Here is a 20,445-nt window from a genome sequence, read left to right as displayed (position 1 = left end):
AATTTTTTGATAATTTTTACTCATTATTCATACATCAGACATGCTATTCTAGTAGTTAAATAGCAAAAAGTAAAAGCCGCGAATCGATGTCTTCTTTTGGGAATGTTCTAGCTCGCCTTGTGGCCTATGTGCGATTGATGTGATTTGATAGCTTATAAGAAGACTTCTAGATTGATCTCCAAAGTACTGACAGGATATCTAGTGCATATTAGTATGTTACGTTCCCAAATCTACAAACAGACATAGACTTACCTCAATTCGAATTTATCCAAGACGGTAGGATGCAAGATACCAAACTCTCCAACACGCACCTCCTTGCCTCCAAGCCGCAAATAGATCGCAGCCGCATGACCAGCAAAGAAGGTTGGCTCATCAATCTCCTCAATCCAATATCCATCTGGTTTTGTTGGGTTCTCCTTGATTGCAAAATCCTGTTTCTTGCCCTCTAGCCCCTCCTCATGTGTAATGAATGCGGTTTGCAACATAAGCAGAATGCGATCGAGTAATCCATGGACAACTTCGAAACCACTGGTTTTGCCGTACCAGGCTGCTGCAAAATGACGCTCATTTCGCGATTTACGCTCCAAGCTCAAATCTTTGAACGCAACGTCAGACACTTCAAAGACTTTGAGGGGGAGACTGTGCTTCTTGTTTTCACGGATGGTTTTGAGGAGACCGGGGAGGAGGGATGTGCGGACAACTTGATATTCAGCGGTCTTGGGGTTGGCAAGTCGAACAGCTGTAGTACCATCATCTTTGCGGTTGAGCCAAGCGAAATTCTCGTCGTGAGAGCAGAGAATTAGAGGCATGACTTCGCTCCAGCCTGCCATGGCGGTTTCCGTTCTAACTATGTCACCAAGTTTGTTGATTGGGAGGGGTTGAGCAATGGTGGAGGCTTTGTTTGGGGATGTACGGGGAAGATTGTTGAAGCCGTAAGCAATAGCCACGTCTTCCATGATGTCACATTGGTGAAGAACATCGGCTCTGGTTGTTGGTATCGAGACATCCAGTAAATTCTTATCCTTTGTGGAGGGTTTCGCGGACAAGCACATTTTCTTGAGAAGCTCACAAATTTTTTCTGGGGATTCTGAGAGACCACAGCAGTTGTTGATATAGTCGACCTCGGCCTCAGTTTCCCGTGGGCTGAGATTGGGAGTTGTTCGGGTTTCCTGGTTGTGCTCCGAAATAATCTCGACGGGCTCAATTGTGAATGGTTCCGCGCAGTATTGAGAGAACATAGAAACTATGATATTGTTTACGATTTCTAGTTTTGTGCGGTCCGTACCAGTCATCTCAATGAAAACATTCTTGGTATTCAAAGTAATCTTGGAATGATCTCCGTTAATGATTGGAGGCATGGACATGACAGTGCGATTTGAGTCGTAAATGACTGGATATACTGGTTTGTCCCGAATAATGTGTAGGTATTTCCCCAAGTGTTTGTCGTTCTCATAAAATTGCATTAATTCCTCCGCGTTCATCTCCTTAGTTTGGTTCAAAGGTGTGAAAACGATATCTTTTGGTGGAAGTGCCTCGTATGTGAAAGGTCCTTTGACTGTATCCATATCATGTGTACCAATCGCAACCAAGGTGCGCTGTCGGGCAAGATTCTGGTGTAGTTTGTCTTGCAGCGAGATGAAGGAGTCATAACCATCTTGAGTGAAAGTAACATTTCGCAGGATCGACGCCGAGACGTATGGTCGCACTTTCATAGTATCTTGGTGAACTGTCAAGGTCTCTAAATTTCCACTCTCAGGTTTAACCAATCTATAGTTTGGGAAGGGTTTCTTCTCCCTGAAGACATTCAGCATGAGAGCTATGCCCTCAAAACAGAGCATATCATATCGGTTCGCAGGAATTTCGATTTTAAGCTGTGCAGGTTCTTGCTTTCCGTTGACTATTGGTCTTTCCGAATTTGATGTGTCCTCGTCCAATTCAATTCCAAACTCGAAACATAACTCTTCGAACTCCTCTGTGGTATACCTAAGGTATAATTTAGTTTACTACAACATATATGGGAAGCTGCGGAGTCACAGAAATTGTTTACTCACTCTTGCCCGAGAGCTTCGTAGAGCTTCGCTTTATCAACGCTGATGGTGGGCATCTTGACTGATTAGTTGCGGTTGCAATATTTGCTTCACAGTTTCTTAAATCAATATGAGCAATGAGTTATGAGTCGAAATAATTATTGGTGGGGTTGTATCAGAGGGGTCTGAACTGAGAGGTATACGTGTATGCCTGAGGCTCACATATCAATGGGTCAATGGTTGATTCTCAAAGGTTCAAACTCACCGAGAGCTGTCGCTGCCAACCAACATTAAATCTACCACCTCTTCTGAATTTTAAAGCGTTTGTCCAGCAACGCTACTTCAAATTTCAATTTCATCCTCTTTGCAGCAGTGTGTTTTGAAGGTTCGTTTCCAATAAGTTTCTTTCACTACGAAAACGAAGTCGGAATCTGTTTACAAAGACTCCTTCGTTGCTTCCCCCACCATATGCCACCCAGATATCTCGTAGACCTCACTGACATGTCATCGGCAGTCCCTAGGTCTGGATTATATCATAAGATTTATTCACCTCTCCCGCTTTTTCTTAGTCCCGGAGATTAATTACGAAGTTCCGTCAATCTATCAACAGGAACCTACGACCACGCGATAACCTCCTAAATATTCTCAACCACGAACAGAGTAAACAAACTCAGCACCTCACCTTATTAAACCTCCGAATTCACTCCATAAAGACTTCTACATATCTTCACAATGGCGGACGCTCCAGATAAGACTGACGAGCTCTATCCCATAGCTGTTCTCATTGATGAATTAAAGGTATTGAACCAAGGCGCATCACCTTCGAAGGACAAGGCTTTGTTGCGCAGTACTGATAGCTTACTAGCATGACGACGTTACTTTAAGACTGAATGCCATTCATCGACTGTCAACGATCGCCCTCGCACTTGGAGCAGATCGCACAAGAGACGAGTTGATTCCCTTCTTAGATGGTATGGCGTGCGATATGGAACTATATTTTAGTACAATGGTTGACGATATTATGTAGAATCCGTCGAAGATGAAGACGAAGTTCTCACGGCTTTGAGCGAGGAACTCGGAAACTTTGTAGAATATGTTGGCGGGCCAGAGTTCGGCCATGTTCTTCTATCACCCCTCGAGAACCTCGCGGCCATCGAGGAACCCCTGGTGCGAGAAAAGGTTTGTCAATAGCACTGACATTTAGTTATAGCTATGCTGACCGGATTAGGCTGTGGAATCTTTAAACAAGATATGCGAGGAGCTGTCTTCACAACAAGTCGAAGAGTACTTCATTCCCCTCACGATTCGACTTTCAAAAGCCGACTGGTTCACCTCAAAGATCTCCGCCACAGGATTATATAACGTACCATACAAAAAGGCGTCGCCTCCAATGCAAGAGCAGCTCAGGCAACAATTCGGCCTTTTGGTTCATGACGAAACCCCTATGGTACGAAGACAGTCTGCAAACAACTTGTCGAAATTTGTGAAGGAAATGCCCGCTACAATAGTTGTGGAAGAAATGATACCCTTGTTCCAACACCTTGCCGGCGATGACCAGGATAGCGTGCGTTTATTGACAGTAGAGATTTTGATTGCAATTGCGGAAGTCGTACCAAAGGAGCAACAATCAAGCCATGGAGTTCTACTCACAGCGTTGAGGAGTTTAATCGAAGATAAAAGTTGGAGAGTGAGGTATATGGTAGCTGATAGATTTGAGAAGGTTGGTTTTACTCGGATTGTACGATTCTGGTGGACAGTGTTAACGCAGTTTAGATTGCAAAAGCGGTTGACGATGAAGTTGTAACAAGAGATCTTGTACCAGCATTCGTCAAGTTATTGAAGGACAGTGAAGCAGAAGTACGTACAGCAATTGCTGGGCAAATCCCTGGTATGTCTGGTCATTCCTGTTTTACAAGATACCACACTAAACAAAAGGAAAGGTTTCTGCAAACTTGTCGATCACACCACCCTCTTAAACGACATCATGACTACTGTCGAAGATCTGGTTTCTGATACTTCTCAACACGTTCGGGCTGCTCTTGGTACCCAGATCAGTGGCCTTGCACCAATTCTTGGCAAGCAAGAGTAGGTTTTTTACATCCATAGTTCATGATATTTATGCTTACAAGCTCTATAGGACCATCGATCACTTACTCCCGATGTTCTTGCAAATGCTCAAAGATGAATTCCCTGATGTCCGTTTACATATAATCTCCAAGTTGGAGTTGGTGAACCAGGTCATTGGCATTGATCTCCTCTCACAATCCCTTCTTCCTGCTATTGTACAGCTTGCTGAGGATAAACAATGGCGCGTTCGCTTGGCAATCATTGAGTACATTCCTCTATTGGCCAGCCAACTTGGTGTTCAATTCTTCGACGAGAAGTTGGCTGCTCTCTGCATGGGCTGGCTAGGAGATACAGTCTTCTCTATCCGTGATGCGGCAACAAAGAATTTGAAGAAGCTCACCGAAGTATTTGGCGTCGATTGGGCAAATGAAGCCATCATTCCAAAAGTTATGGCTATGGGAGCTCATCCAAATTATCTCTACAGAATGACCACCTGCTTTGCAATTACAGTAAGCTTCAAATTTTGCCCCTTGCTCAAAATTTTCTAACCTTATCCACAGACACTTGCGCAAGTCGTCAGTCTTGATGTTGTCTCAAATTCTATCCTACCTATGATGGACAAATTAGTAGCTGACGAGATTCCAAATATTCGTTTCAATGTCGCCAAATCATACTCTGAGATTATCTCAGTTCTTAAGAGATTGCCAGACGAGGGTACCGTGTATTCGCTAGAGAAGTCTGGTAGCTCAGAACCACCCTCGGCTAGAGGTCAAGAACTTATCCAAGAAAGAATTCTACCAAATTTGGAAAAGTTGCAAAAGGATGATGATGTCGATGTTCGGTTCTTTGCTACTACGGCTGCAGCTTCTATTTCTGGTGAACCTATGGAAACCTCATAGATAGGGAGGTAAAGATGTCGCATATGGGAACAAAAATGTATCTTTTTTGCGCCAGTAGGTTGAGCATGGTGGCCTTGCTGTTTTCCTGTTATTCTAGATCGGAGCATGAAATCCAGCATAGTCCCTTCTAATAAGTTTTTGATAAGCAACATCCCATATATGCAGATGGTAGGCGATAAAACTGTATAGAAGCAAACCAAATGAGAACGATATACTAAATGATTCAATGTTTGTGATCAATGAATTGTGAAAAAAACTATGGCAGTGCAGCCTCTCGAGAGTCTCGACTTTCTTAGGCGGTGAACCCAATTATTCTGCCGCTTTGGAGGATACGATACCCACCCTCAATACCCTAATGCCATTATCTCCTGCACAACATCTTCCCTCAAGACTGAGTAATATTGCAATTGAACAAAATTACGGTTCAAAATGACTTCAGAAGCATCTAAACCATCACATCTCGATCCATCAGCTCTAGGCACAAAAGAATAGTAAGTATGTCTTATGCTCTCTACAGATGATTTACCCCTCCATACTACCCCTCTATCATACAAATTTTCTCCTTCCTCGCACCGTACTTGCTATCCAGCACATTTGCATCCTCCTCTCTAATATCCAAAGCCATATTCGTTAACAAAGAAGCTTAGTTGGGATAATCTCTATAATCGTGAAATTTCAAACCACGCACTCGATGCGACGGATGTAGGAACGATATGGTTTGATGATTCATCTGCAGAGGATAAAGTCGTAGATTTCTTGAACGGGGAGGTTTTCGAGAAGGATTTATTGGGATTGGGAAAAGGGAGGAGGAGGAAAGATCTTGGACTGCTAGATCTAGGGACGGGAAATGGTCACTTTTTGGTTAGGCTGAGGGAGGGGGAGGAGGATAGTGATGAGGACGAGGTGGAGGAAGAGACAGAGGAAGGGAGAGAAAACGAGGCTCCAGGGAAAAAATGGGTGGGAAGAATGATGGGTGTGGATTATTCGGAGAGATCTATTGAATTTGCGAAACGAATTGCGAAGGATAAATTAGAGGAAGGGGAGGAAGAGGAAACCGAACAGGGAAACGAAATCGAATTTATCACATGGGATATAATGAAAGAAGATCCATCTCCAAAAGTTCTTAATGGAGAACAGGCAAAAGGATGGGATATAGTACTTGACAAAGGGACATTCGATGCTATTAGTTTGTCGGAGGAGATAGATGCGAATGGGAAAAGGATTTTCGAGGGATATAAAGAGAAAGTGCTGGCATTAGTGAGAACGGGCGGAGTGGCGGTTGTTACGAGTTGCAATTGGACAGAGGAGGAATTAATTGAGTGGTTTGTTGGAAAGGAAGAGGAGGAGCAGGGAGAAAGGTTCGAGGTACTGAGGAAGATTGAGTATAGAAGTTTTAGTTTTGGAGGAGTGAAGGGCCAGACAGTGTGTAGTGTTTGTTTTAGGAAGTGTGGAGGGAGCGAATAGATACCGGGAAAACCGTACTCAGAATGTTACATTGAGGGCTACGGCTCGTGGTGTGTGGTTTGAAGGCAGCAATCTCAGAGGGGTCATAGGCTCTCTCTAACTAACCTCGAAGTCAGATGGCGTCGAATATTACAAAAATGAATGTTGAAGTCCAATATTGAATATTTACCAATGCAATACAACACAAAATCTCTATGGAAATCACGCTCCAGTGGTGCTTGAACGGGAGGTTCTTAAATTCCAAGCATGATGTGTACAATTCTTCATTTCATCGAAATGTTCTGGAAAGCACAAATGTTCAAGAAATTGAAGTCTGAAATTGCGCCTCCAATTGGTCTCACAGTTCACTTGCTGTGATGTCTCTGTGGATATAAGAAGTGTCAATTCTGTTCTGTATATTTTTGTCAGGTATATATATAACATGAAAGGCTTCTTTATAATAAAAATAAAGCAAGGTTCCTGTTTCAGAATAATGAAGTACTGTTTGTCTCAAGTGACAAATCGACTCGATGCCTAGGACCTCTATTAGAATTATACTTCCCCATATACAAGGTCATTGACTCACCAAGCCGAATTCACCTAGCCTTATAAAACTTCTCGATGCCACAGATGTGACAATCCCCTAAACGCTCTAGGATGTCATTTTGATGTGCATCGTGTGCGGTTCACTAAGGTCATCGCGGCCTTCAAACTCCTGAGTGCAATTCATATGATTGCGACGTCATCACACAACTGCTAAGGCCTCATGGACCTCGAGACATAGAAGCTTGAAGCCCTTGTCGCAAGAGAAATGTGTGCGAGACGTTATTTCTTCCGGGTCAGGAAGTCCTTCCAGTCATTCTGATTTAGCCCATTCATTGTCTCCTCTCATTCTTCTTTTTCTTCTTGTTTCCAACATTGCCAGTCGCGTTAGTTCTAGGTTCGCTGAGTCCAGCACGTCTTAATCTCCCCAAGAACTTTTCATTCTTCAACTCCTCTTTCGATACCATGAAAATTGTCCTATAAATCGGTCCCACATTATGAGGACCATATGGTCGTGCATCATCACTTGCCTTACGTTTTTCGAAAAATGACTGGAAACAGGATTTAATTGCCGTTTCGACAGTCATTTCTTTGGGGCTCTCGTCTTCCGAGACTGGAGTGTCTGGGCTTACATGATGCTCCAAGTCTCCCTCAAACTCGAGCTCTTCAAACTCCGGTATTTCAGTCAAGATTGGTGAAGGCACTATCGAACCTTTGATCCGAGCAGCTTCCTCCAACGTAAAATAAGGTCCACTGATATAGAGTTCATCAGTAGTATTCTGAGTTCGTGCTTGGGCTGCGTGATCGTTGGCGATGTTGTGCAGGTCGTGGAGGAGAACACGAATCTATTGGCCAATTAGAAATCTTCGGTGGTCGGAGATGACAAGGAGCAAGGGACAGCGAGTTGAGAGAAACCCACTTTATATCAAAGATCATGATCTGCTTGAAGATCTGATATGGAATGTGTGGAAGCACTCACGTGCTCTGAAACAAAGCTAGGTATTCATCAATTGACTTTTTTTCTTGCTCATCTTTGGGACACTTGCTCTGAATGTCTCGAGTTTTGAAATAGGTAATATTTCTATGTGGGTGCGTGACCAGAAGTCATTGTGAATTAACTAGTGGATGAGCTAATGGCGTTATTTTGGTAGTTCTCAAAACTACCGATATATTCACCGGGAGTAGAATTGTGAGAAAGCTCACCGGGGAACTTCCTACAATCATCCTAAATCCTTCTTCTCAAGGGTAGATTACTTCTTGAATTTAGCTCTGAGCTCCCATTACATACGGTTGTCATTCGATGTCAAAATGGGAATATTCTATTGAGTTGACTAGAAATCACTGGCCAGGCTAGGCTAGTACTTAATTTTTGGGATCAGTGGTACTGATAAAATAGGAGCCTTGCATGCAGGGCTGACAGCCTTGTTAAGAATATTACATAATCTCTTCTAGATGAGCATCTATCAATGAACTCGTCGACTCGCAACCACAAACAACAGTTTCTCCAAACATTTCCTATATCAAATTCCTCAATAATGGCGCCAGTCAATAACGACGATCACAATGTCGTTACGAGTAAGTTTTCAATGGTCCATATACTCTACGATCATCATATTAACACTCACAGATGAAATCAAGAACGTTATCCAAGACTTATACGAAATAATGATACAAACGCATAATTACGACAGCGTCGGGCGACCGACTCGTGACATTCTCGAGAAGTCTCTCCTCCAACTCTCAACTTCTCTCCAAATCGTTTCTCATGCCACGGTTCCCGCTGGGCCTCCGACCGGAAAACCCCAATTTGATAGGGTTGCAGGAAAGGCCACGGATCTCGCGTATGTTCCACAGGATGTGATACATTACATAGACAATGGGCGGAATCCAGATATTTATACGAGAGAATTTGTGGAGGCAGCGAGGAAAAATAATCAGTTGATGAGGGGCAAGATGCAAGCGTTTGGAGATTTCAGGGATGTGCTTGCCGGAGAGATGGAAAAGGTGTTTCCAGAATTGGAGGATGATATTAAGATGGTTGTAGAATATACCACTGATGACAAGGAAGAGAAAAAATGAGTGGGCGCTGCGTCGCTACACTACGTGGGTGAAAATAGGTCACGAGGATCTGGGAGAGCGACGAGAGGCGGGAAATGGAAATAAGATCACATATGCAGAGCGAAACAACGGGGGAAAGGGAGTTTATCAGAGAGGGCAGGTTTTTTGCTGGGTGAATAGAGTTTCTAGGAATTAGGATAAAAGGATTATGGGGCATTCAAGGGCTGGATTCGCATGGAGTTCCGGAGACTTACAAATGTGGGACATTGGAGTCATGGGCAATCGAACGAATGGAACATAATACCAACCTGATGGTACTCAGGACCAAAAGGAGTTTCGATACAAGTACCGATCGGCTAGAAAGGATAATCATGCTACAGATGACATCATTCAGGTAACTCATCTCATTTACTCATTTTCTGATATCACAATTCAGTAGTGGGACGAAAACAGTAATGTGGATGCAAATCATGGGAGTAATCATTTTTTGATTTTGTTTGACTTTTCTTTTCTGTAGGTAGGATACAGGGTACAGATAGAAAGCAATTCCAGGCATATATCTCTTTATCGATGATGCAATAAACGCCTCCAAAATAAATAGACAAGCAAGAACGAGGGAATACCTGCTGCCGTCCATATAACGAAGTTTCTCCATCACGCCAAACCAACATCCCATATTCGCTCAACACAGAAGAGCCCTGAAGCTTGCATGTAAAAACTGACAGTAGAAGAAAAAAAACTCTCAGGAAATCGATTCCCATGCATGCTGTCTCCCAAAAACCCTTGAATCCCTAATATAACTCCAATCTCCGAATCTCCTATCTCCAAACCAACCTCTTGTACTCAGTCCTTTTGCAAGGCCCCCCATAAATAAAGCAAAACGTGATATAAGATATAATTCCCAAGCCCAAGTCCAAATCCAGAATGTAAATTTTATAAACTCTCCCTTATAGATTTTCAAAAACAGTCTCGATGACGTCCACCGTAACCCTCACAATATATTCAATGTCCTCTTTCGTAACCAAGTAATTCGGCGACAACATGATGTGATCTCCACACATGCCATCTACCGTGCCGGTCCCAGGATAGATCGTCATATTATATGGGTGTGAGATAGCTAGATCGTGTACCTTTTGCGCAATGCTCAGTTTGGGTTCGAAAGCCACTTTGCTCTTTTTGTCTTTCACAAATTCAATGCCCCAGAAAAGTCCTTTTCCACGGATATCCCCTACGTTGGGATGGTCGGAGAGATGTTGTTTGAGAAGTTTGCCGAGGTATGCACCTTGCGTGCGGACATTGTCAAGGACGTCATGCTGACGGATGATACGTTGAACTTCTAGGGCAGCAGCGGCTTGAACAGGCATTCCTTGGTATGTTTGTCCGTGGATAAATTGTCCAGTGCCGTTGTAGAGAACATTGACGACTTTTTGCGATATCAGTACGCCGGCAACCGGTTGGTAGCCGCCGCCGAGTCCTTTCCCAATGGTTTGGAGATCGGGAACGACGTTTTCGGATTGCCATGCGTGCAGAGTTCCGGTGCGACCCATGCCACACATGACTTCGTCGAGGATGAATAGCGCGCCGTGGCGATGACATACGTCGCGCATAGCTTTAAGGTAGCCGGGGAGAGCGGCGACGCAGCCGAGCGCTGCGCCGACGATGGGTTCGGCGCAGAAGCCGATGACAGTTTCGGGGCCGAGTTCTTGAAACTTGGCTTCGAGTTCGGCGGCTTTGCGAGAAACGAATGAGGCGTCGGATTCGTTGAGGAGACGTTGGCGATAGGGATTGCAGGAAGACACGTGATGGACGTTGGGCATCAGGAAGGGGGCATAGGGTGCGCGGCGTGCTTTGTGGCCTGACATGCCTAATGCGCCTAGAGTGTTGCCATGATATGAACCTTCTCGAGCAATGAAGTTGACTCGTGGAGTAGATTTATCTTTTTCGTAAAAGTACTGTCGTGCCAATTTGCATGTGGCTTCCATAGCCTCGGATCCTACGTTGAATTAGCTTGGGTCACATCCACATCAATGGTTGGCTGTGTAGCTAACTTACCTGAACCAGTCAAATAGACTCGGGCCATTTTTCGGCCAGTGCCGTTTATCAGTTCTTCGCAAAGATCGTCCACAGTCTCGTGGGCATAGAATCCCGAGGCTAGGTATGGAATGCCGGACGCCATTTGCTGGAAAACGGCATTGGTGACTCGCTTGTTGCCATGTCCTAAACATGAGACAGCGGCGCCGGATGTGGCATCAAATATGACTCGTCCGTCTTTAGTGTAAAGATTACTTCCACTTCCTCGTACGATGACTGGAAATTCTTTGTGGAGATGTCGATCAAATAGGAATGTGGTTCTCTTCATGCCAAGTTGAACGGCCCCTCCATTCATATATGAAGATCCATTACTCATCGCCTTGGTGTTGGCGATGTATGCATCTTCTCTATGCGCTTCTGCGATGGCCGCTGGCGACATGATAAATGATGTCTAGAGAATACAGTTTGGATTATGAAGTAAGGAGAAGGGAAGGAGTAGAAGTAAGAGTAGTCAAGTAATATATATAGTCGACGACAGATATGTTCATGAGTTCAAAGTCTTGATATATAGAAGCCAAAGTCGGTGAGAGATATGCAAAGTATTCTTGGAAAGTACTTAATAAGAAGGAGATTCGGAAGTCCCGATGGGAAAAGTCGCCTTAATATATGGTCAAGACAGCATGCGGGTAGTAGCATGATGACGGAAGGAAGGGAAGAAGGAAACCTAGATGGGTCAACAGGAACCGGGATAAGGGCATACAAGAATGGGTCGAGGGGGTGCTAGATTCCGGAGTGGAGATGAGAATATGAGGTTGAGTGAGAGGTGAAATGTACGAGAGAAGTTGATAAGTTGAACAAGAGAATATGATAGGACGATGATCGATCAAAGTTGAATGCAACTTGCCTTTAGTTAGATTAGCCTCACTGGAGAATAGGAAAAAGATCTGGATCAAAAAAGCATAGAATCCTTGCTTTCCACGGTTAGCATGGCGCGGTAGATGGAATTTCTGCTCTACATTGGTGGGGTGGACCGATGAAGGCAGAAGATGCCCTGACGCTAAATTCGGATGACAATTGACGTTAAACTTTCAACGGAGGCATTAGGGACTGGTGGTAAGATAGTAAGTACTATTAGTTACCAAGAGACCAAGATAATAGAATACTAGAGTACTAGAAATATACTTTTCGAAGAACATGAACATGACTAGTTAGTAATTCGCCAAAAGTGGTTAGCACGAACTTACATTCATGGCATTTGTTTGGTCGTTTAATAATTGATGAAGGGGTAGAGTGAAAGGAATGTGTGTGCTGTATTGATTGACCCGATTGCGTGGTATGGTATGAGAGCACCAAGCACGAGCATGAGCATGAGCATGAGTATGAGTATGAGAATGAGAGCATTAACATGAGCAAGAAAATATTGAGGGGAGAGAAAAGGTGTCCGACGAAAGGAACGAGCTCGAGCCAAGAAGACGTGTCAATCAAAGTCCCATCCGATGGTTTAGATCCTGATGCACTGCTATGTGACCGCTCACCGCACTTACTCCTTGACCATAGCCGGGTAAAACTGTTCCCATCAGAGACATATGATCCGGGGATGTGGGTGATGGCACGAAATGGGCATATCTTTGAGGCACAAAATCTGGTGAAGCACGAAGCCCGGCCACATATGCGGCCGGGAGCTCATAGCCGCTCTCCAATGGGATGTTTACCATGTCGTTTTATCGGTTGCTCAAACGAGTCGGGGGTGAGGGCGGGGGCGGAGGCAAAGAAGAAGTATTGTTTCGTTGCCTTGACATGAAGATCTCGGACAGTAACCAGCTTCCTTTGTAAGGATGAAGTAGGAATGGGAATGGACATGGACATGGAAATGGAATGGAAGTGGAAGTGGAAATGGAAATGGAAAGATTTGTGATTCGATTTCTGGTCACGATATCATTAAAGTCGAAGATTAGGATTACCAAGCCGACTTATTTTCCCCCAACTGTCCTTGGTTCCGCTATGGTACCGTGCTATTCTACCTACCCATCGAGCCATTCCATTTTACTATCAAACCATGGGTCTCCACTTCCCGAGTCTCTACTACCTACCAACCAAAACTACCTGCCTACTGATGAATCCCTCTACCTTGCTTGATGCATAATATGATCGAGAGGGAGTATATTGTACGCGTGGAGATTTTGATTTTATTTTGATTTTATTTTGATTTTATCTTTGATTTTATTTCCATTTTATTTTATTTTGATTTTATTTTCATTTTTATTTTTATTTATCCTTTACTTTACTTTACTTTACTTGTCAACTTTCATGCTCTTCATTTCTGTCGATTTTGTCCGATAAGCGCAGGGCAAGGGGCGGCCGAACAACTAAAACTACCTACCTAGGCAGTTGGTCAATACCTTGGGTTCAAATATTGATTAATACGATTGATTCTCGAATGATTGGTTTTATGGCGATTCGACTAAATTTTGAGTTTGATTGAATTTTGCATATCCTATGTGCCAGAGGAGGAAAAACAAAAACGAAAGTGGACATAGGGTGACGGGTAAAGGTCCATCCAGACAAATCCTTGGAAAAGGATAAGAAGGGGTGTGAGAACCGTTGAAAAAAAAAACCTATGAGGAGATATTTCGAAATGCATATGTGTATGTATGTCAGTCAGTCAGTATGTATGTATGTATGTTATGTTGCTATGGTTGTAAGTCTGTATGTATGTAGTCAGTGGCATATCATTTGCAGTCTTTAGAGGCTGTCTGTCTGTCATCTTATGCGGATTGTTACAAACGCCTAGAGATCGTGGAATGTGATTGATCACCTTTCTTGCCTTGGGGTTACTCAAGTGCGAAACCCATCATTGGGATTTTTACGCCCCCAAATACCTATACAGATGCCATCGATCCATACGGACTAGTCTTTGGGTCTCTTGGTCTTTTGCCCTCTCGCTCCTTGTGCTCTTTCGGAACCTGTTTTCCCCAATGACCTTGAAATGATGCTCCATGAGGTAATACACTCTACTCAGATCGAGTGCAGGAACCGTGCGATACATCGAACTTTCAGAAAATTTGTATGTGAGTGAGGTACATTGCCGAGATGTTCCACTTCGTGAATCTTGTCCACTCAATGCTACATCGTACACATCGGTGCGGTAGTAACAATCGGCTAATTTGTATTTTGCGAAAACCTGGTACATAGATACTTATGGTCGCATCGTGCATCGCAGTCGTCAGTTTTAACATACAATATATCTATCGTGCGAGTTGTAGCCAGGTTCTCGTCAACTGTGCAGCAGTACAGAATTCGATTGATCCGCTTTTCTTTCAAGGCGAGACCTTTGAGATTTCAATCAAGGAGAGCACGAAGCCGTGATATCTAGATCTTTGCATAAAGCGGTAGCCAACCGGGTCGATTTTGTTGGAACGTTTTCGTACTCCTTCTCATCAGCTGATAATATCATACAACAAATGACAATACAAATGCAGTATTGAATGCGAGAGACATCACATTTCCAGAAGTTTGAGATTGATAAAACATAGGCAACATAGGCAATGATTGGTTCGATTTTTATTTCAAAAAAAAACCATCATAATCATAATATCAATAACTTCATCTTGGCCATTTTCCTTTCTTGATTATTTGATAGGTGTGTATTTTTTCTTCTTTTTTTTTCGTCGAATCAAATCAAAACTCTATTTGTGTCGGTCAAATTAAGGTACAAGAACTGCAGGTAAGAAGTGATTACTATATTTTCACGGAGGATTTTTTGCTTGTCTTTTCTGATGCTTGCTGGCCATGAACTCATGCCTGCGACCCTCCTATCACCTTACCCCTTTCAAATTACACAACGATGGACCCAAGTCCTTCCTTCCTTTACTAGCTATCTACATAGAGATATCTGATTTGCGGCCCAACAGCTCATGAATCACGCGGCCATGATTTATGCAACACCGCAGCTGCATGACGGATTATGGAAAAGAGTGTGGAAGAAAAGAGAAGCAAGGCAGGAGAGCGGTGTCCCAAAAAATGAAAGCATAATGCGTGCTCTATTGCAGGAGCTCGGTGATTTTCGTATAATGTTATGGTCCGTCCACTTATCCATCGTTGCAGCATATGTAGGAATGAACGTGCAATCATTCGGTGATCATACGCATACACATACGCATACGTGGGATCAGAACAAGGGTGGGTGAAAGAACTGATGATTCTTGACTTAACCCCATGTCATTCCATGTGTGATACCCAGAATGAGACGGACCCTCATTCGAGTTCATTCCGGCTGTCTGGCACCATTTCAAGGCTTGGCCTTACTTCCATGAATAGGGGTCTGAAAATATACCTCGTAGCCTCGTAGCCAATACACAATTGACAGAAAAACATGCCATTTAGTTATTGCCGACTTTCATCGGCTTCGGGCATCATTCCTTCGGCATCCCGAACATAGGCTTGCCGAGTACGGTTGTAGATCGAGAAAATTTCCGGATAGTGGGGAATCTGTAGAGGCCTAGAATAACCATCGGCTTCTTTTCCTTTCTTTGAGGATCATCATCAGACACTATCCACATCGAGTCAAGGGTCCAAATCTGAACCCATTGGCTAGATTATTGTATGTTCAGAAATCGGGAAAGAATGTATGAATAGCCTCGGCAGATGTCTGAGTACCGTCATATCAATTGATGCTTTGCTTGTAAGAGAATAGGGTCCGCGGGTCCACTCTTGCTCTCGAACTCGGCTAAGGACGGTGAAGGGGGTTTGATCATAAGATCCAGGTCTTGATCTGCTTCGAGATGATATATGATTGCATGGGAAGACACCCCTTTAAAATATCTGAAGTGTGGCGGATGTGCCTGCAGTGGCTGCAGAAATGTGTTCATTAGCGTTAAATTGGACTTTTGGATCTCAGCCCCGAAGGCCACAGACTGGATTTTGAATTGATTCTTACTTAATGACCAATTCCCAGCTCCCAGTGCCCAGTGCTCAGTGCCCAGTCTCCTAATATGTACGTGGCACCCAATCGTATCACCGTGCCGTGCGGTAAAGAATACGATGTATAGTGGTTAAATGTTGAGTCAGGTTAGGGGAATGAAACTGCCGGCACTCAGACTTGTGATGGTTCAATTCCGCGATTCGGATAAAAAGCATACACATTCACATATTCGCATATTATATGATTACACATATGAAAGACTAAAAAGCTTGTCTGAGACTCGAGGTGAGGTTCATCGATTAGCGTGTTTTGATACACATTACATAAGCCAACAAGGTGACCTGCAGGTACCTACTAGGTAATTATTGAATCATATCATCAACGAATGATGATGACGCGGGCGTTTTAGTGGTCTCTAACCTAGGTACGCACTGCACCTTCCAGTTTCGACATTCTTCTTCATACAGCTCATTCATACATCTTATACAACTCACTCTCACATACCCATCTTGATACCTTTCTGCAGTTTATCTCATCTGGATCCTAAACCTGGTCTCTAATAATCCCCTTCTAAATTGTCAGGCAATGATAACCAGCCATCGTTGAATATTTCCGACCTATCCGGGATACACACGATTCGGGGAAAATGTCGGTATCTAGATATCTCCCGTTTGCTTCTCGGGCAACAGACGCGCAAGCAGTGACTTATCTTTTGGCCGTGTGTCTTTTTTCCATCTCCTTTCTGGTTTTTCTCAATAGTAGCGTGTCATTCGTTATCACTGATCTCATTGGAGTAAAGGAAGGCGTGGGGGATCTGGTGGGCAATCTCGTACGACACCCTAAATGTCAATTATCTTTAGGAATTGAAAATACTTACTCGTTCTTAGGGGTTTGCGGATGAATTGGTTGCTTTGTTAGCTTGTCCCGCGTGGGGAATTCTTAGTGATAGACTCGGTGTTCGGGTGGTTTGCGTTCTAGGGTACCTCATTGTTGGCCTTGCATTGATCTTATTCGTGCAAGCAAAGAATGTCTTCCCACAACTATTACTTGCGAGATTGTTCTTTTCAGTGGGGGGAGCTGCTACGTGAGTTCATTCCGAGCGACATCATACGCGCATGCTAACCGAGATTGGAGTGCGACGATGGTGACCGCAATCCTACCTTCAATGTCTGCCCGAGAGACCAACGATTCGCAGAGTTCCCCTATATCGAGATCAGCCTTGCCGGAAAACGTCCGCCATAGTATTGCGACTGAGTCTATAGATTCCGAGATCACCATAACCCCTACCAATTATAATGATCGACGTGGGACCCCCCTTGGCGACCACTCAAAATCCATGAAGCAAACCGGATCAAGCCCCCCGCGTTTGGCCGGCTTAGTTGGATTATTTACAGGTTGCGGGGCACTTGTGGCACTGATTGCATTTTTGCCATTGCCAGCGCAATTCTCGCGGATGAAAGGGGTATCCCAAGGCCAAGCGGTGGCCGATAGTTTTTATGTGGTTGGAGTTGTATCACTCATGGTTTCTTGCTTCTGCTTTATTGGTCTCCGAGGCTTGGCAGGCGAAGAAGGTAAAGGGTGGCGCCTACTTCTCGGTCGACCAATAGCCAGAGATACTGTGGGACATTCTGGAGGACGAGAAGACACGGAGAAGTTTCAGCCATACTGGACACTAATATCAGATTCAACAATTTTAGGGTTTAAAGATGCACAAATTGGTCTTGGTTATTTAGGAGGATTTGTCGCACGTGCCTCCTCAGTTGGCATATCACTTTTTATTCCACTTTATATTAACTCATATTTCATTGGACATGGATTCTGTCAAGGATCTCCAAATGATCCATCACCTGAACTCAAGAAAGAATGCCGTAGAGCATATGTTCTTGCCGCCGAGTTGACTGGAGCATCTCAATTGGTCGCTTTGCTTAGTGCTCCGCTATTTGGCTATCTCTCAGACCGCTACCGTCGTTTCAATATACCACTTCTCACAGCGAGCGTTTTTGGTGTGATTGGATACATAGGTTTTGCTCAGCTTGTTAGCCCTGAACCACAGAATATTGATGGTAGAGGAGGAAGTCCTATAGTATTTGTTTTGGTCGCCTTGATTGGCATCAGTCAAATAGGAGCGGTGAGTTCCTCGACGCATTTCTTCTGAGTTTTCAAATTCATCATCGGCTATACATGTCGCTCCGTCTCACGATGTATTTACGTGCTAAGCTAACTTGATATCTTGTACAGATTGTTTGCAGCCTTGGTTTACTAGGAAGGGGTGTACTTGGTGATGAAGGCGGCTACAATTTATCGTCCCAGCTTCAAGATGCGAGAAGCGATGAGAATACAGACTCACGCGATATAACAACCGAAACAGCACCGCTTATAGCGCCTCCATCATTACATCAGAATCCTTCAAGAAACCATCTCAAAGGTTCTATAGCTGGTGTTTACTCTCTATCCGGAGGAGCTGCGATTCTACTACTTACAAAACTTGGTGGTTACCTTTTCGATAATCTTTCCACGGGTGCTCCATTTTACATGATGGCAATATTCAACGCCATACTCCTTGTTATTGGCATTGTAGCAGGAGTTTACCGCGAAATCAGAACAGCTCAAAAATATCGATGAGCTCATCACTTTGATCTGCGGCATCAATATTTTTGTGCCTTCGCTTCACATGCGCTTGGTAAGATTTCCCACAGGGTGCCCAAGAGTTCTTATATATCGTAGGGTTAATAATAATAATGATTATTATAATCTGAAAAGGATGTGTCAATACTACCTATCTCATTTCGAATGTCCTTCAATCTAGCCCCATATCAGGCGACACCAAGACCTACTACATCAGTACGCCTTGATCGAGCCTATTCTGCGAAACTGACATGTCGATCACGAGCTCTAGACTTTTCGTTTGTGTCTCGAATTCTGAATAATCCATTTCGAGACTCTTGAGGTATTTCTTCAGATAGTGGAAGGTATTCTATGTTACTCTCAACATTCCCTTCCGCGCTTCCAGACTTGGTTTTTGCTATTTTGTGCAAACGATTGCATCTCTTGCTGGGCTTCGATAATTTCTCTTTGAAAACACCCATGTCATCGCTGGGAGTCAAAGCATGACGCTCGAAGTAGTTGCTGGGACCGTCAAATGAGTCAGAATCATAAGGATCCTCCGCCGGGAAGTTCTCTATCGCTGGCCCTTTTGCTTCCGAACATTGCCGATTACACTCCTGACTGGATTTGCCGCCGAGATCTATAAAACTTGTTGAGTTCTGATTGTACAGCTTGATAGTATCACATTGTAGACATGTGCGCCATTCGAGGTTGTGGCCGTGTTTTGGACATGCATCTGGATCTTTGTAGGCCGTATCCGAAATTTGAGGGTTCATATTGACAGGAACACTGTACTGATCTATAAAAGAGACAAAAAGCCCTTGAGGTCTAAACAGCAGCTAATGCAATAACTATAAGGTACCTGAGAGTTATTTGAAAGAAGAAAAAAGGTTGTCAAATTTTTTGTGGTTGTACTTGAGGACACAGACAGGCATAAAGAAATGAAAACAGTCACTACATACTTGCTCACACATTCTATAATCTTTCTACACTCTTTGAGGGACATTTTTCCTTTCTTTGTGCTTGGGGTTAATTCCTGTTTCTTCCCCCTTTGAAGCTGCCTTGGTTTAATGACAGCCTCAACCTTCTTCTCTGCTCTTGTTCGTCTCGTCAATCTTAATTTATGAGAAATAAACACAGCCGTTGGTGCACAAAGAACCTTCAGGTGAGACAGAGCATGACAACAACCGTCACGTTTCTTTGCAGTTGCTCATGAGATCACATGTGTGTGCTCAGCAGGTAATCAAAAGATGCTAGGCCCAATACTCTCCTAGAGCTTCGGAATCGGAAGTATTCTTCTCTCGATTATCTGAATGAACGGGCTGTACAAAGTTCTCGGAACGGAATATAGGAGATTTGTTGTTTCTTGCAAACCTTCCATTGATAACATGATTTTGTTTCTAGTCATTTAATGATTTATCTGACTACTATCATGGTCTCGACAATGGAAGAATGATAAAGTTCGGTGTGTGAAGTATGATTGATATATGTAAAGTACCTACTGGGTACTCATACTCACGCAGTATAAAGAAATTAAATCGATAAAGGGACAGATTTTCCATTAATGTTCCCCAACGGGAGTAATTGAGTAAAATCGTCATTCATACTCAGTTAGGTAGGTACCTGCCTAGGTAGCTTACTTAGTACCTGTAGATCTTCCCCAGTTTATCTCCTCCAAGGACGAACGTCATCAAAGCACAACATGCGACGTTTTTCCTGATTGATGCCATACTCCGTACAAATCTATTACAAGAACATCTTGCTGTCAATCTTACCTATCTATCTAATAATTAAAGCGACGGTGACATTTCAAAGTCATATTCTTCCGTACCTTGATTCAGTCTGCACCCCC

At 43.6% G+C, this 20,445-nt stretch overlaps 8 protein-coding genes across 8 annotated transcripts; 4 read left to right on the top strand and 4 right to left on the bottom strand.

The window, feature by feature from the left end:
- Positions 1–152: 152 nt before the first annotated feature.
- Positions 153–2,104, bottom strand: EAF02_006791 (uncharacterized protein; the record flags this gene model as incomplete). Its single annotated transcript, XM_038902839.1, has 3 exons — positions 153–198; positions 253–1,983; positions 2,052–2,104. The coding sequence occupies 3 exons, from the start codon at positions 2,102–2,104 to the stop codon at positions 153–155; spliced, it is 1,830 nt and encodes a 609-aa protein (XP_038757160.1).
- Positions 2,105–2,759: 655 nt separating this feature from the next.
- On the top strand, positions 2,760–4,993 carry EAF02_006790 (uncharacterized protein; the record flags this gene model as incomplete). The annotated part of the gene is made up of 8 exons (XM_038902838.1): positions 2,760–2,825; positions 2,893–2,998; positions 3,055–3,206; positions 3,256–3,747; positions 3,801–3,915; positions 3,968–4,112; positions 4,165–4,603; positions 4,655–4,993. The coding sequence occupies 8 exons, from the start codon at positions 2,760–2,762 to the stop codon at positions 4,991–4,993; spliced, it is 1,854 nt and encodes a 617-aa protein (XP_038757159.1).
- Positions 4,994–5,370: 377 nt separating this feature from the next.
- On the top strand, positions 5,371–6,767 carry EAF02_006789 (uncharacterized protein). Its single transcript, XM_038902837.1, has 2 exons — positions 5,371–5,484; positions 5,641–6,767. The coding sequence occupies exons 1-2, from the start codon at positions 5,423–5,425 to the stop codon at positions 6,455–6,457; spliced, it is 879 nt and encodes a 292-aa protein (XP_038757158.1). The 5' UTR covers positions 5,371–5,422; the 3' UTR covers positions 6,458–6,767.
- Positions 6,768–7,311: 544 nt separating this feature from the next.
- Positions 7,312–8,276, bottom strand: EAF02_006788 (uncharacterized protein; the record flags this gene model as incomplete). The annotated part of the gene is made up of 2 exons (XM_038902836.1): positions 7,312–7,824; positions 8,268–8,276. The coding sequence occupies 2 exons, from the start codon at positions 8,274–8,276 to the stop codon at positions 7,312–7,314; spliced, it is 522 nt and encodes a 173-aa protein (XP_038757157.1).
- A 238-nt stretch (positions 8,277–8,514) lies between these two features.
- Positions 8,515–9,058, top strand: EAF02_006787 (uncharacterized protein; the record flags this gene model as incomplete). The annotated part of the gene is made up of 2 exons (XM_038902835.1): positions 8,515–8,554; positions 8,607–9,058. The coding sequence occupies 2 exons, from the start codon at positions 8,515–8,517 to the stop codon at positions 9,056–9,058; spliced, it is 492 nt and encodes a 163-aa protein (XP_038757156.1).
- Positions 9,059–9,984: 926 nt separating this feature from the next.
- EAF02_006786 (uncharacterized protein) lies at positions 9,985–11,507 on the bottom strand (the record flags this gene model as incomplete). The annotated part of the gene is made up of 2 exons (XM_038902834.1): positions 9,985–11,030; positions 11,090–11,507. 2 exons carry the CDS (start codon positions 11,505–11,507, stop codon positions 9,985–9,987), a joined length of 1,464 nt encoding a protein of 487 aa, XP_038757155.1.
- Positions 11,508–16,460: 4,953 nt separating this feature from the next.
- On the top strand, positions 16,461–19,617 carry EAF02_006784 (uncharacterized protein). The gene is made up of 4 exons (XM_038902832.1): positions 16,461–16,818; positions 16,877–17,073; positions 17,124–18,117; positions 18,228–19,617. Exons 1-4 carry the CDS (start codon positions 16,636–16,638, stop codon positions 18,609–18,611), a joined length of 1,758 nt encoding a protein of 585 aa, XP_038757153.1. The 5' UTR covers positions 16,461–16,635; the 3' UTR covers positions 18,612–19,617.
- EAF02_006785 (uncharacterized protein) lies at positions 18,848–19,369 on the bottom strand (the record flags this gene model as incomplete). Its single annotated transcript, XM_038902833.1, has 1 exon — positions 18,848–19,369. The coding sequence occupies one exon, from the start codon at positions 19,367–19,369 to the stop codon at positions 18,848–18,850; it is 522 nt and encodes a 173-aa protein (XP_038757154.1).
- Positions 19,618–20,445: the final 828 nt, after the last annotated feature.

The sequence above is a fragment of the Botrytis sinoallii genome, assembly GCF_014898435.1.
Source record: "Botrytis sinoallii strain Bc 23 chromosome Unknown BSIN_011, whole genome shotgun sequence".
NCBI classification, from domain to species: domain Eukaryota; kingdom Fungi; phylum Ascomycota; class Leotiomycetes; order Helotiales; family Sclerotiniaceae; genus Botrytis; species Botrytis sinoallii.
This window is presented reverse-complemented; position numbering and strand designations above follow the sequence as displayed.

What these genes read in the sequence shown, in the direction of transcription:
- EAF02_006784 (XM_038902832.1), top strand. Translation starts at nt 16,636, where the DNA reads ATGTCGGTATCTAGATATCTCCCGTTTGCTTCTCGGGCAACAGACGCG. An exon ending in GGGATCTGGTGGGCAATCTC is followed by an intron (nt 16,819 to 16,876) that starts GTACGACACCCT and finishes ACTCGTTCTTAG; the next exon opens with GGGTTTGCGGATGAATTGGT. An exon ending in GCATCAGTCAAATAGGAGCG is followed by an intron (nt 18,118 to 18,227) that starts GTGAGTTCCTCG and finishes TATCTTGTACAG; the next exon opens with ATTGTTTGCAGCCTTGGTTT.
- EAF02_006789 (XM_038902837.1), top strand. Translation starts at nt 5,423, where the DNA reads ATGACTTCAGAAGCATCTAAACCATCACATCTCGATCCATCAGCTCTA. An exon ending in GCTCTAGGCACAAAAGAATA is followed by an intron (nt 5,485 to 5,640) that starts GTAAGTATGTCT and finishes AAAGAAGCTTAG; the next exon opens with TTGGGATAATCTCTATAATC.